A 12,985-nucleotide genomic window follows, 5' to 3' on the forward strand; every position below is an offset into this window, starting at 1 on the left:
CTCCCAATAACATATAAGATTTATAAAATTGCTATGGCCATAATGTGGAAACTAGGGCATGGAGAAGACTACATAAGGAAATTCACCATAGTCAAACACCTAGAAAGTGGAAGATCTGGGACTCAGCTCTGGCAACTCAATTCCTAAGTCTGTCATCCCAAATATGCTAACATCCTGGATAACAAACCCTAAATATGAGAGACCCAAAGATGAGATTCCAGGAAAGTTCATGTAGAATATAACAGCAGGAATAGAAATGAAAAGACAGGGACTGGTAAGTTAGTGGGAAAATTTAAGAATGTTCAATTGAGCAAGAACACCATCTATAAGAGAATATGAAGTGTTTGAAGAAGCAAAGGGGATGCCTTTGATAAAAATATAAATGTTGGGTAATATATCTAAATTTGGTCTTGCCTTCAGAAATATTAACCAAATGTCTATGAGCAGAGAAAGTGTACGAAGACACTATGCCAGTGGGGCAAAATGATGGCACACGTATTATTATGTTTTTCTTTTTAGACCAAAGATATTAATGTGCCAGGGATTTAGTCCAGTGGTTCCACCACCTGCCTCGCAAGCTAAGGACCCAAGTTCCATCCCCAGTACCAAAAAAAAAAAAAAAGATGTTAATGTAAAGTTGTTTTTTCTACACTAAAACCTCAGTATTCAGTATTCAGGTGCCAGCTTGCTGGCATTTTGTGATAAATGAGTTTTGGGTTGCAGTTTGGTACTCAATCTCTAAGAGGTTCACCATCAATGCACTGTGCTGTTTTGGGGACACAGAATAAGTAGAATCTAAAATCAAGGAAATTGTTCCATTTGGCCAACGCTGTATCATGAAAGACAGTAGATGCAGAGATTTAAGGCAAAAATCCAATATCACTAAGGAGAACAATTAACCAGGCTTGATAACAGATTGTGTGTCATAAGCAAAGAAGAAAAAAGCATTAAACCCAGTGTGTAAAATCTTGTGCATCATAAAGAAACAGGTAATTATTTATCATCTAGGATATGCATCTTTCTTATAAATTGCTTCCTTAAATTCTTGTAAATGTCATGAGATTACAATTGTCACCCATATTCTGGAGATAGATCAGGAGGATCAGGAAGTTTAGATATGTCATGAAAGGTCCACACCCGATCAGCAGTAGTCACCAAATTCCAAACTCCTATATTTTCCACTATACCAAGCTAAAGATGGCACACAGGCAGGGATGAATGCCAGGTGTGCCATTTTGTGAACTGCAGCGTGTCTGAAAAATGATGGTTTACATGTTTCTTACTATTTTATGACCACATTTTAGCAATTTATTAAGCAAGCATATACATATTGCAATACCTGTCTGTAATTTAAAGCATCCAGATAGACTGAGTTTTGGACAAAAACCACAGATCTACAAGGCATGTTGATTCCTAAAGCAAGTGTTCCGGTAGCTGTCACCACCTACAAAGAGAATAAAAAAATACTGCATGCAAGCCTTTTAATAGAATGCAATTATTTCCTTCCACAAAATTACTGAAACCTCTTTGAACTTTAATTAAATACAGTGTGAAAATTATCCCTATTAGAATCACTATTATTTTTTTCTATTTCACAAACACACCATGAATATTTTCACATCAAGGCTGTTACAATGTTAGTTGTGTGAGCAGAATGCCCTTCCCCAAATATTCATTTGTGTGGCTCCTTCAGTTGTTTGCTCAAATGTCACAGAGAAACTTCTGAGCAACCACACAGTAATCATTCTCTCCCATCATTATCTACTTCTCAGTTCTACATTATTCATTTTTGCAGGGCTAATAACTAACCTCAGTAATAATATTTGTTTGTTGACTTGACTTATACTGGACTCCATGCATTACCTGCCACTGTATCCCTACCACCAAAAAGGGCACCTGGCACATTACAGGTGTTAATATTTTTAAATAAATTACTAGAAAGAAAATTTACATGAAGGCCAATAATCCTGTTATAAACCTAATATGGTCAGTTTTTACTTCCTCTACTAAAATTGAGATATCCATAGAAATAATATATCTCGGTAATAAGAACAAAATAAGACCCCCACCCCAATTTCTACAATTGAACATGAAGAGTATGGCACAAACTCTACAGTTTACCTGCATAACTCAACTTCTTGCTTATTTTTATCTAATGTTAGGTATTTCTTATTTTTCTTTCTTTCTTTTTGTATTGATTGACATCTATACTCTGCTTACTGTTAATGTTTATGTATACAGAGTAATTCCGTAACTGAGGTTATGTATCTGTCAAAATGTTACATACAATTTTAAAATATTTTTATAAAGTTTTTTAATAAAAACAATAATGGAAAAATAAAGAAATTTAATTGAAAAAATAATTTTCAAAATGTGTTCTTTAAAAGAATGAACTAGTTCCATTGACCTTCTCTAGACAGATCTACTTGTTTACTAAACTATCAGTAATTGGACAAATAAGTAGATACTATTTTAGAAGTAGGATATGCTCATCAAAATAGGCATGCCTACTGTCCTTTAATTCATAATCATGTAGAAATTTTGGCAATTAATTTTTAACAAATAACATTTCATTAGTTAAATTAAAAACTCAGTAAATTTGTTAAAAATGTATTTTGCTTTTCCAGATAAAAAAATTCCACTTTAATTTTGCCGTCAGATTTTCTGCTACATGTAGGTTGTGATGAGTAAAAGATTATGCTACATAGCATAGAACAATTCATATATCTCTTTGTCTCTCTCATTCTCTTTCTCTCACTATCTCCTGAATGCAGCATATGCCAGAAAAAATTTTATGTAGGTAACTTTTAAAAGACAGGGTCTACTCTTTTTTGGTTTTGTTTTCTTTTTGGCACCAGGAATCAAACTAGGGACCTTGCGCTGGCGAGGCAGGTTCTGGAACCACTGAGCTAAATCACTGGCCCCTGTGTCTACTCTTAAATAACACTCAAGATTCAAATTCACTAGCAAATTATCTACACTTCTTTACGAATTACTGCAGACCAGCCTCATGTTCCCTCATGGTACATATTCAACAAATTATAGCAAAGGTTTGCTTTGGAATTTATGTAAGGTAATCTGACTCTTTCCCACTGTCAGCCACAGGAAAGAGAACATTTAGAAGAGACATCTCTAAATTGAGCTTTGTGGTACACACTTGTAATCTCAGCACTATGGGAGGCTGAGGCAGGAAGATTCCAAGTTGGAGCCCAGACAGGGGACCTTAGCACCTTAGTGAGAACCTATCTCAAAATGCAAAAAAGCCTGGTAATATAGCTCACATACACACAAAAAATTAACACCTCTAAAAACCGCTAAAATAAGCAGGAGAGCCTTGGAAAACACATATTCATGCCTTTATTTCAGTTATTATATTAGACAGAGATCTGATCACAACTCTACAACAAATGTCCTCCAAACCCATGTAGCCAAAATCACATAAACAGCATGCACAATTTTCTAAATACTATAAATGAAAAGCAAGGTGTTGTGCCAATATCAGCATAGGTGTATTTTACAATAGAAATATTGGGAAAATCATCTGTTAAGGAAATATTTTTATTTTAAGAAAACTAAATAACTGAATGATAAACTTTAAAAATCCTCCCCCAATTAAATAAGACGGGGAAATACTGTCACATTATGGGTTGTAACAAACAAAAATGACAAAAGACATCCATGAGAAAAGGATAGTTATAGTTTTATTTTTCAGGACCATTAACTTCATATAGTCACATTTCTTTTTTTTTGGAATGAAAAAGTCTACCTACCCTAATGAATCCTTTTCGAAAGAGAATTTCAACTAGCTGTTTTTCTTTGGCACTCATGGCGCTGTGATGATATCCAATACCACTCTCTGCCAAAGCTTTGAGTTCTGCACCTTTTCTTTCGAATTTTACGCGATCAAACACCATCTTCAATAACTGAACAAAGCAAGAAATTTAAGGATTTTGATAGTTTCTTATCTAACTTTAAATCAGTCAAAAATATTTAGATGAAAATTACTATCCAATAGGTACAAATGCCCTATATGAATGTGATCATTGTTTATATCTAAATTGTACCAATAAAATTAATTTAAAATAAAAAAAATTTTTAAAAAGAATTTGATGCAACTGTAGAAATCAACTTGACATGACTAAAAAACCACATTTTTGGACAAAAATAGTAACTACAAGAAAAATTTTCTCAATTCTTTGAACAGACTGTCTCAAAGGGACTCACACCCACTTTGGGGATAAAAAGTTCTGACAGAGCAGTAGAAACACCCCGGAAAGAACGCGTTCAGGACTCATGCTTGCCTGAAGGAGAGTGAGTCAGTACAGGAGCCCTTGCAGGTTTCCCCAGAGATTCAGACTTCTGTGAGACAGAATTCTTCCCTGCACTACAAGGTCAAGGAAAGCTTACTTCCCACTGCAGATTAGTTACAAATGGCCTTAAGATGCCCTGTTCTGTGGAGGAAGTTCAGTTGTGTCTAGACTAATTTGTAGGAAAGTAAACACTGCTTGTGACAGTTAAGAAAAAAGGTTAAATATCCAAAGCAAAAGGCTGGTTGATGGTTCTTTCAACTACATATTCATTCGTACAATGGAATACATGGATCCATTCAAATGGTGATGAAAATACATGGCTATGAAAAAGGAAGAGACCATGAAGTATACAAACATATGGAATAGAATGTGGATGTGGTTGTAGAAGTAGGTAAAAGAAACAAAAGGTTCATCTTTAAAACGGTGATTATTTCTGAGTGATAACATTGCTTTTAGTGTTGGTTTTCAAATTTCTGTACTGTAAGCATGAATAATTTGCAGAACAAAATAGTTTCAAAGATGAATGGCAAAAGACATTTAGGAATTCTAGTATCTCACTGGTGGACTTATCTGTAATATAGAAAATCTCTGGTATCAAAAAATTCTGCAAATATTTCTTAAAGAATTTTAGACCACATGTACCCAAATTTTCAAATGAGACTTGTGACACTGAAGTCTACAATTTAGGGATGGAAAAATACATAATGGAAAAGACAGTCTCAAAGGTGAACACTCTTTTTTAAATATACATCAAGGAGTCCTCGAGGGTTATGTGTGGACAGAAGGTTCCATATGGAGTCCTATGTGGGATTTCTCTGCTTCTAGGGACTGCATCCTGTCTTCCCATTAATCACTGTCTATAATGAGGAAGCTATGGCTTATAAATGACATATCCTCCTGGAGATCTATGCCCCTCTAAGCACTGACCTCAGCATCCATCACTTTTCGATCAGCATATGTACAGTCCTGAGGAATTTCCAGGTTCTTCTCTAAACTTTTCAGTAGACAATTATGTTCAGCTTCATGTATGAGGGTTTGGTCCAATGTTATTGGTTTTTTCTTGCTTTTTTTATCTCTGTTTGTGAAAATCACATTTTAAGAAATAAATGTACATATTCCACCACCATAGGAATCCCGAGACTCCTAAATCACTCTTATCAGTCCAACATTCACTACTGTACACATCTGTGCTGTCATAATTCTGAACTGCCTGTTTGAACACACAGCACTTTGGCCTCCAGAGCTTAGATCTTTCCTGGGAAAATGTCATCACATACTGGGGGTTTTTTGGTGATATTTCTTTTTCTCCTTGCAATATGCTTTCAACCAGATGACTACTTTCTCCTTGCTAATGTGATGATCATATTCAGCCTTTGTGACACTTGGCTTAGAAAAGTACCAAGTTCTTCTCCTTACTTCTTGAAGTAGGTGCAACAGTTTGATAGCTAAGTTTGAGTTTGATTGCTAAGGGCTGTCTGGTACAGCAGTCTCAGCTTTACTCTTAGATCTTCCCACAGTGCTAAGCCTTTTTTTAACAGCACTAATGACTGATTCTTCCACTTTTTAGCTTATCCCTTAACTGTGCAAAAAAGGCAATCTGAATGTGAGTAGATGAACATACCTTTATTCACCATTCGATGTTCTCACCTCCAACTAACATCCTAAAATCAAAGAGAATTGCCAGAACTAACAAGAACCCCCTGGACCTGTCCAGGAAATTACTACCTCTGTTGGAGGTGAGGAAAGTGGGCCACAGCCAATGACTGATATGGGCCAGACAAATCAACCCTCTTCACTCAGGTATAATAGTTCAGGGCCACTGCAGATCCCCCAGGAAGCCGACTCTGACAATATTCCAGTAGAACCGCATCCTTGCTTATCTTACTCACTGTCCAATTTGTGCTCCCCTCGCTTTCTTAGCTCCTCACAAATACACTCCTTCTAGAACTCACAGAGATATTGCATGTCAGCCTGTGCTACTAGGGGCTTTGATCTAATACACCCCTCCACAATCCTGATTAGTCTCCGGAGTCATCACCCTGAATTACCCAGTAGCCTGCTATATAACAGCCTTTTATAAGTGCTCAACACTTACCCTTTTTTGATTTTTTAGTTTGTTTCCTAACTGTGCACAGAAGTCAAATTTAATTCTGGGAAGTGGAGCTCACTTGTATTTGTCATGCAGTGTTCTCACTTCCAACCAGCATTGACCTTCACTCAAGGAGAATCCATGAATATGTTGCAAATAATGGGGTGAGCACTTATGGAGACCCACATACTATTAATGGGTTTTTAATCAAGGTAACAGATGGTGGAATAATATACTGTACATTCTATTTTTCTAGTTTGACAACTATAGCACCATAATACCTGGAATTTAAAAGAGAAAAAGAGTGAGGTTCTGGGTGCCTCTTCCTTTTGTTGAAATGGATGCTTAAATTGGGGTCAGAGTGTGACTTTCTAATGCACAAGATCAGAGGCAGAACATCTCTTACCTGATCACTTAACTAACTTGAAATGTGGATTCTAAAGCCCTGAAGTTGTGGGTTTATACCTCTCATATTGTTTCCATCTGGGCTTGCCACCTTCCCTCCTCAGGAGGAAACAACCAAAGAGCCAGATAGAATGTAAGTGATTAAGGAAATAGACTTCATCTGCTAAACCAGGAAGTAGAAAAAATATTGAATGTGGATCATTTACAAATTAAATGTTTGCAAGAACACCTGTAAACTACATTGGAGAATGATGACCTTTGAGGCTCTGAAGTGCAAAAAGACTTTTGAAATCATCCAATGAAGACATGATGAACCTTTAACCAGGCAGAAGGATGAAGAGGCCCCAAGGAGAGACACATAGAAAGTACTTAAGAGATGTCAAAATAGCCAAGTCCTACCAGGAATAAAACTGGATTTCAATCCAGTCCCAAGGTCATTCCATGGAGCATGCTGCAATGCTGTGTAGTGACCCAAGACAACATATAAGCCTTTTGAGGGCTGACTGAGAGCAAGAGTTCGTACATGGGTCACACATACTGTATTCAGGATGATTATGTGAAGTTATACAATCTACCTAGACTAACAGACTGAACCTGCCTCTCCTTTTAAATGAGACCTGTCTATGCCATTACAGAGTTTGATCAGTTATGTTTATCTGTTCTTGAGATGGTTCAGGTGGATCATTAACTTTTTGGTTTGGGGTCTACCCTTGGGATTAGTAAAGCACACTTCTAAGTGTGTATGGGTGTGGCACGGATGTATGACTTGGCTGGCATTTCTGGTTTTTTGTCCCTTCTACTCTGGCATTGTTCCCCTGCTCTCCTTCCCTGCTGCCTTGAACTAAGCAGCTTTACTCAACCACATGTTTTAACCATGATGCTCCTGCTTAGAATATGAAGTGAATCCCCTGAAACCATTAGCCAAATGAAACCTCTCCACTTTTTAGCTGTAGGTATCCGTATTGCCTTCCATCTACAGGAAAGCTGACTAATATAATTCTCCCTTACAAATTTGCAATTAACTGCAAACAATATCTAGAACTTCCTTGTAGAACACACTCAATGTATATTTACTACAGGGACAGTAAGGTATATTAAGTCTTTGCTGGCCAATTTTTTGGTGAAGTACTTACAATGTCTTTTGTTTCTCAATGGATTTCTTAACTTTTCGAAGTTTGTTAGCCATGTCATGAGCTTCTTTATCAGCTTTAGGAGGCCTTTTCTTCTCCTGCTTTTCCTCTACGAAGCTGTGTACATTCTTGGCACATTCTTCTACATCTTTTATACTGAATCTGGAAATAAAAAGAATGCTTGCCTTGAAAAGAATATCATAAAAATTTCAACTCATATTTCTATATATGGTTACTATTCTGATAAACCTATGGTATTTCTTAAAATCCACCTTTATAAAGTTTATTCTGAAATGCATACTAGGTGATCTGGATTCACAGACACATTATTCTCTACCTAACAGCAAGGAATGAGTTTCACTCATTACTGTCATTACCCCTCAGACACTGCAATAAGAACTCATGTGAATTCTTCCTGTAAGAGTGGTCAGATATTCATTCCTCAGACAAAAGACGAATAGATAGATTTTCTCCATTTATATACAGAAGAAGCAGCTATCCCTTCCTTATGCTAACCTTTCCTGGCAAAGGAGAAAAAAAGTTTTAAATAAATGAAAAATCTTTTTCTTTTTGTAGGAAGAAAAGAATTATAGATTCTCAACCCTAATCTTTGGTAACATGACCATATCTTTCCAGAAACCAGATAAACTCCAGTTGTTGTGGGCTTTAGAATCCAGAAATGTCTCCAAGAGCTAGGCTTTATTCTGTTTCAAATGTAAGTACCTAGGAATATAGTGGTCTAAGCTTCTTGGGACTTTGATACTTAACACAGGCACCTAGTCCAGGTTGTAATCACTAGGACTTCTCAGATCTGAACATTTAATTAAGCAAAGGGCTACTAATCAAATTCTCCCCATTTGTGATGAGTAAAATGTTTCGAGAGGAAGTAAAGCAAGCATTCCTTGTATTTATTTCACATCCATTTTCCAGTGACAGGATTCTAGGTCTTTTTACAAGAGCACTGAAAAGTTTCATGGAAATTTTTTTTTTTTTTTTGCCACTATAACTTGTCGGCAAAGTGCTGTGGCTAGAAAAGCTAATGGGCATTAATCGTTGTATTAGCATTAGCATACATAATAAATAATGGGTTGGCTCTATATAATAAAGTTTTCAAGTTGAAATTATGAGGCAAAGACCTTCTTTTAAAAAGCCTTTACTTTCCTTGATATCAAAAGGAAATGTCTTTAGCTAGTAAAAGGTAAATAAATTGGCACAGTTGAAATAAGGATTAAGAAAGTGATAGTGATGCCATGTGTCAAGAAATTTCATATAGTAAGAATAAAGTATAACAATAAAGATTTATATTATAATCTTTTCATGTGCTAGGCTAGGTGGCTTAAATATATTCACTCATTTGATATACACAAATATCCTTTGAGGAATGTGCTATTATTATCCCTATATAGCAAATGAAAAGAAAAAGAGACATAAAGAGACTAAATGACTGCCCCACACCCCACAGTTCCTATGTGGCACCATTTCGCATCCTAATCCATGTTCTTATCTGTAGCAAGCAGTTGCTTCTCTTTTTACGTGAATGCAAATAACTGGATTCTAAGTACATTTTACTTCATTAAATGGTGTTGTTCTCATGATAGTGCTTCACTTTAATAAGTCGAGCACACTTGGAAGCAATATTAACTTAATTTCTCTAATAACCCATATAGGATGAATGTGATCTAGAGATCTGACTTGAGACTAATTCAAATTACAGAAAATCAAAAATTTTGAAAGTTTTCTTTATAGAGAACTCAAGATTCCTAAATCTTTGATAATTTAACGAATATTTTTCTTCTTGAATATTCTAAGTATTCATGAGATTTCAGGGCAGGCCACCCACACATTACCTTCCTGGCATATTAAATATTTTCAATTAAAAGTGCTTGAAAAGCAGTGGGTACAAGATCTTTTTTGTAAAAGTAGGAGAATAGAAGCCTGCATGAAAGATGTTCTCCTTTTACCAAAAGGAGAAAACCATTCTTTGCTTCAAGGGGAAGGTAAAGCCAAGGGAAATCTATACACATCTTGTTAAACTAAAATTTATATTCTGAGTTACATCTCCAACAAATTAACCACCCTAGCCCCTTTGCTGTGTCACATTTTCCCAAATTATGACTGTCCAACTCAGTATTAAGTGTTCAACTATGTGTCCTTGGGTTTTTCATTTCCTTATGAAGGACCCAGTGCATCATGCAATTTATCTTAACTTGAATGCTTTTTTCTTGTTGTTCTTCCTAGTATAAATTTAACTCTCAGATCCATTAGAAAAATGCTGAGGAAATACAGGTAAAATCTCACCACTGCTACATATGTATGAGTATACAGTAATGAACAGTTAATTTCTGATTTTTTTGTTTTGTTTTGTAGTTAGACTTTTGGAAATAACCCAAAGGTACAGAATGACTCTTGTTTCTAACATCCTAGCCATTCCTGGAGATGAAGTAGAGGAGCTAGATGAATGCTTCATGGTCTAGAAGTGTATTTTCCTTTTCTCAATAATAAAGGTAAGATGAGCAATATTATAGCCCTACCCAAATTTCAAAATATAATTTTTGATTCACCCATCATCATTGTTTTAAATATATAACACTCATTTAGATAAAGGACTACTATCTAGAATATATAAAGAACTGAAAAAATTCAGACCCCTCAAATTTAAAAACCCAATCAAAAAATGGGCATCTGAAATGAACAGACATTTCTCAGACAAAGAAGTAAAACTAGTAAAGAAACATATGAAAAAATGTTCAACATCACTGGTCATTCAAGAGATGCAGATGAAAACAACACTGAGATTCCACCTCACCCCAGAAAGAATGGCTTCTATCAAGAAATCAACCAATAACAAATGCTGGCAGGGGTGTGAGGAGAAAGGAATCCTTCTCCATTGTTGGTGGGAGTGCAGACTGGTGCAACCGTTGTGGAAATCAGTATGGAGATACCTCAAAGAACTAGGACTACAGGTCCCATTTGACACCGCTATTGCCCTGCTGGGTATCTTCTCAAAAGAATAAAAAGAATCATACCACAGAGATATACGTGCACCCATGTTTATAGCAGCACAGTTTGTAATAGCTAAAACTTGTCAACAGCCCAAGTGCCCATCAACTGGAGACTGGATAAAGAAAATGTGGGGTTTTTTATAAAATGGAGTACTACTCAGCCATAAAGAATGAGAAACTAGAGTCATTTATAGCTAAATGGATGCATATTGAGGCCATACTCTTAAGTGAAATAAATAAGACACACATGTGTAAATACCAAATAGTTTCTCTGGTGTGAGAAACTGAGAGTGTAAATAAGGACAAAAAGGATTAATAACTAATAATTGATACTTTGAAATAGGAAAAGGTCCAAAGGGGTAGGGGTGGTGGGAGGGAAAGGGGAAAGGAAAGAATAGAAAGGAAAAATTATGAGAAAAGAAAAAAAAATGGAAATGAAGTATGTAAATAGGGAATCGTTTAGGGGTGAAGGGCACACAGGTAATGGGGAAAAAATGAGAACCAAGATACATCATGTACAGGTACAAGCACCCAAAGATAAATGTAAATGTATTGTATACCTAAAATATACCAATAAAAGAATTTAAGAAAAAAAGTAAATTAAATTAACAAGACACACTGATAATAATAAATAAAGAAGAGTTTTCAGTAAAAAGAAAGCAAACAATGGAGTACCAAATGGAGTACCAAAATGAAGATACCAAACTAAATACCAAATGATGATTCCAAAACTAAATAAATTTTTAAACAATTGAACTAGAAAGGTGTATTTTTTCAGCAAGACATACATTGACTAACAAATTAGTCCCCAAAATAACAATGAATATTATATTACAACAGTAAAGTTTGTATGACTCTTTCACCTTAAAAAGTCTCATATAAATACAAATTATGATAAATTTACAATAAAAGCAAATTATATAACTTACATAAAAAATAGTGCAGGTAACTTATCCACTTTCCTTAGCTTTTCAACAAGAAGTGGAAATTTCTCCAACATATTTCCTGAACTAACAACTGAATCAGGTTTAAGAATCCTCTGTACCAGTTTAGCCTGCAGCGGTAAATAAAAAAATATTTATAATATGATTACCCAGCAAAAAAATAAATTTCTACTACTTTCTGAAATATTTTCATAGCTATCTAATCTATGTTTCTGTGGTTACTTAAAATAATACTGAGTTTATATTTTTTTAAAAACATGCTAAAATAGCCAAAAAATATATACAACTAATTAAACTAGAAAACAAAAATATATGCACCTTAACACATAATTTTTAAGACAACTTGAATCAACCTAAGAGAAGGACTGTTTAGTAATTGATACTGGTTCCTCTATGGTAGGAGCAAAGGGGAAAATGAGTGTTTCAAGCCGTACACAAAAGTTACTCCCAAGAACATTTGTAAAGCTGTTAAATGAAAACACAATTACCAAAAAATTGTTACCACCTAAATCTAGAGGGTCCCCAAAATTCCTCCTGGTTCAGAGGTGGGGCTTCCGGAAGGTGATTGGATCGTGGGCTTCCTATACGGCCTCGTGTCAGGAGGCGGGACCTAGTTGGAAGAGGCGAATCACAGGAAGGGGCGGGACCTGGGTGGGTGTACAGTACAGTATATCCCTCCCTGTTCCATTTTTCTCTGCTTTCTCACAGCCAGGAGGTGTGCACTTCCCTCCACCGTACCCACTTTTCCTTAGAGCCAGCCAATCATGTGTGGACTGAGACCTCTGTAACTGGGAGCCAAAATAATTCTCTGCTCCCTTAAACTGCAAGTGTCTGGTATTTTGTCTCAGCAAGTAAGAAAGCTATTAAGATATTAATTACCTTATATTTCTGAATAGCAGGAGATCAAATTAAAATACAATGGAACAATCACAAGAGAAAACTAATATATGTCATGCTTAAAAAATCAAAAATTTCAATTTATGAAAGTAAATAATGCAAATATAAAAATCAGAACTGACTTAAAATGAGTGTACTGGTGATTCCAGCATAAGATTTTAATAAGGTTGCCACAAGTTGAAATAAAAATTATTTTTAAGGATAAAAA

General features: G+C 35.5%; 1 protein-coding gene across 3 annotated transcripts in view; it reads right to left on the minus strand.

Moving 5' to 3' along the window:
- LOC101702087 (putative ATP-dependent RNA helicase DDX60) overlaps positions 1–12,985 on the minus strand; it is a 100,693-nt gene that overhangs the window by 30,564 nt on the left and 57,144 nt on the right. For all 3 annotated transcript variants that reach the window (XM_087217001.1, XM_087216999.1, XM_087217000.1), the window contains 5 exons: positions 11,866–11,990; positions 7,938–8,096; positions 5,238–5,385; positions 3,771–3,923; positions 1,340–1,444 (listed from right to left, as the gene is read on the minus strand). In XM_087217001.1, coding sequence (XP_087073127.1) covers positions 1,340–1,444; positions 3,771–3,923; positions 5,238–5,385; positions 7,938–8,096; positions 11,866–11,990 — 690 coding nt within the window. The remainder of the gene's footprint in view (positions 1–1,339; positions 1,445–3,770; positions 3,924–5,237; positions 5,386–7,937; positions 8,097–11,865; positions 11,991–12,985) is intronic.

The sequence above is a fragment of the Heterocephalus glaber genome, unplaced genomic scaffold (assembly GCF_053883595.1).
Source record: "Heterocephalus glaber isolate CG9 unplaced genomic scaffold, H.glaber_assembly_v1.0 deba00001461, whole genome shotgun sequence".
In the NCBI taxonomy this organism is placed as follows: Eukaryota; Metazoa; Chordata; class Mammalia; order Rodentia; family Bathyergidae; genus Heterocephalus; species Heterocephalus glaber.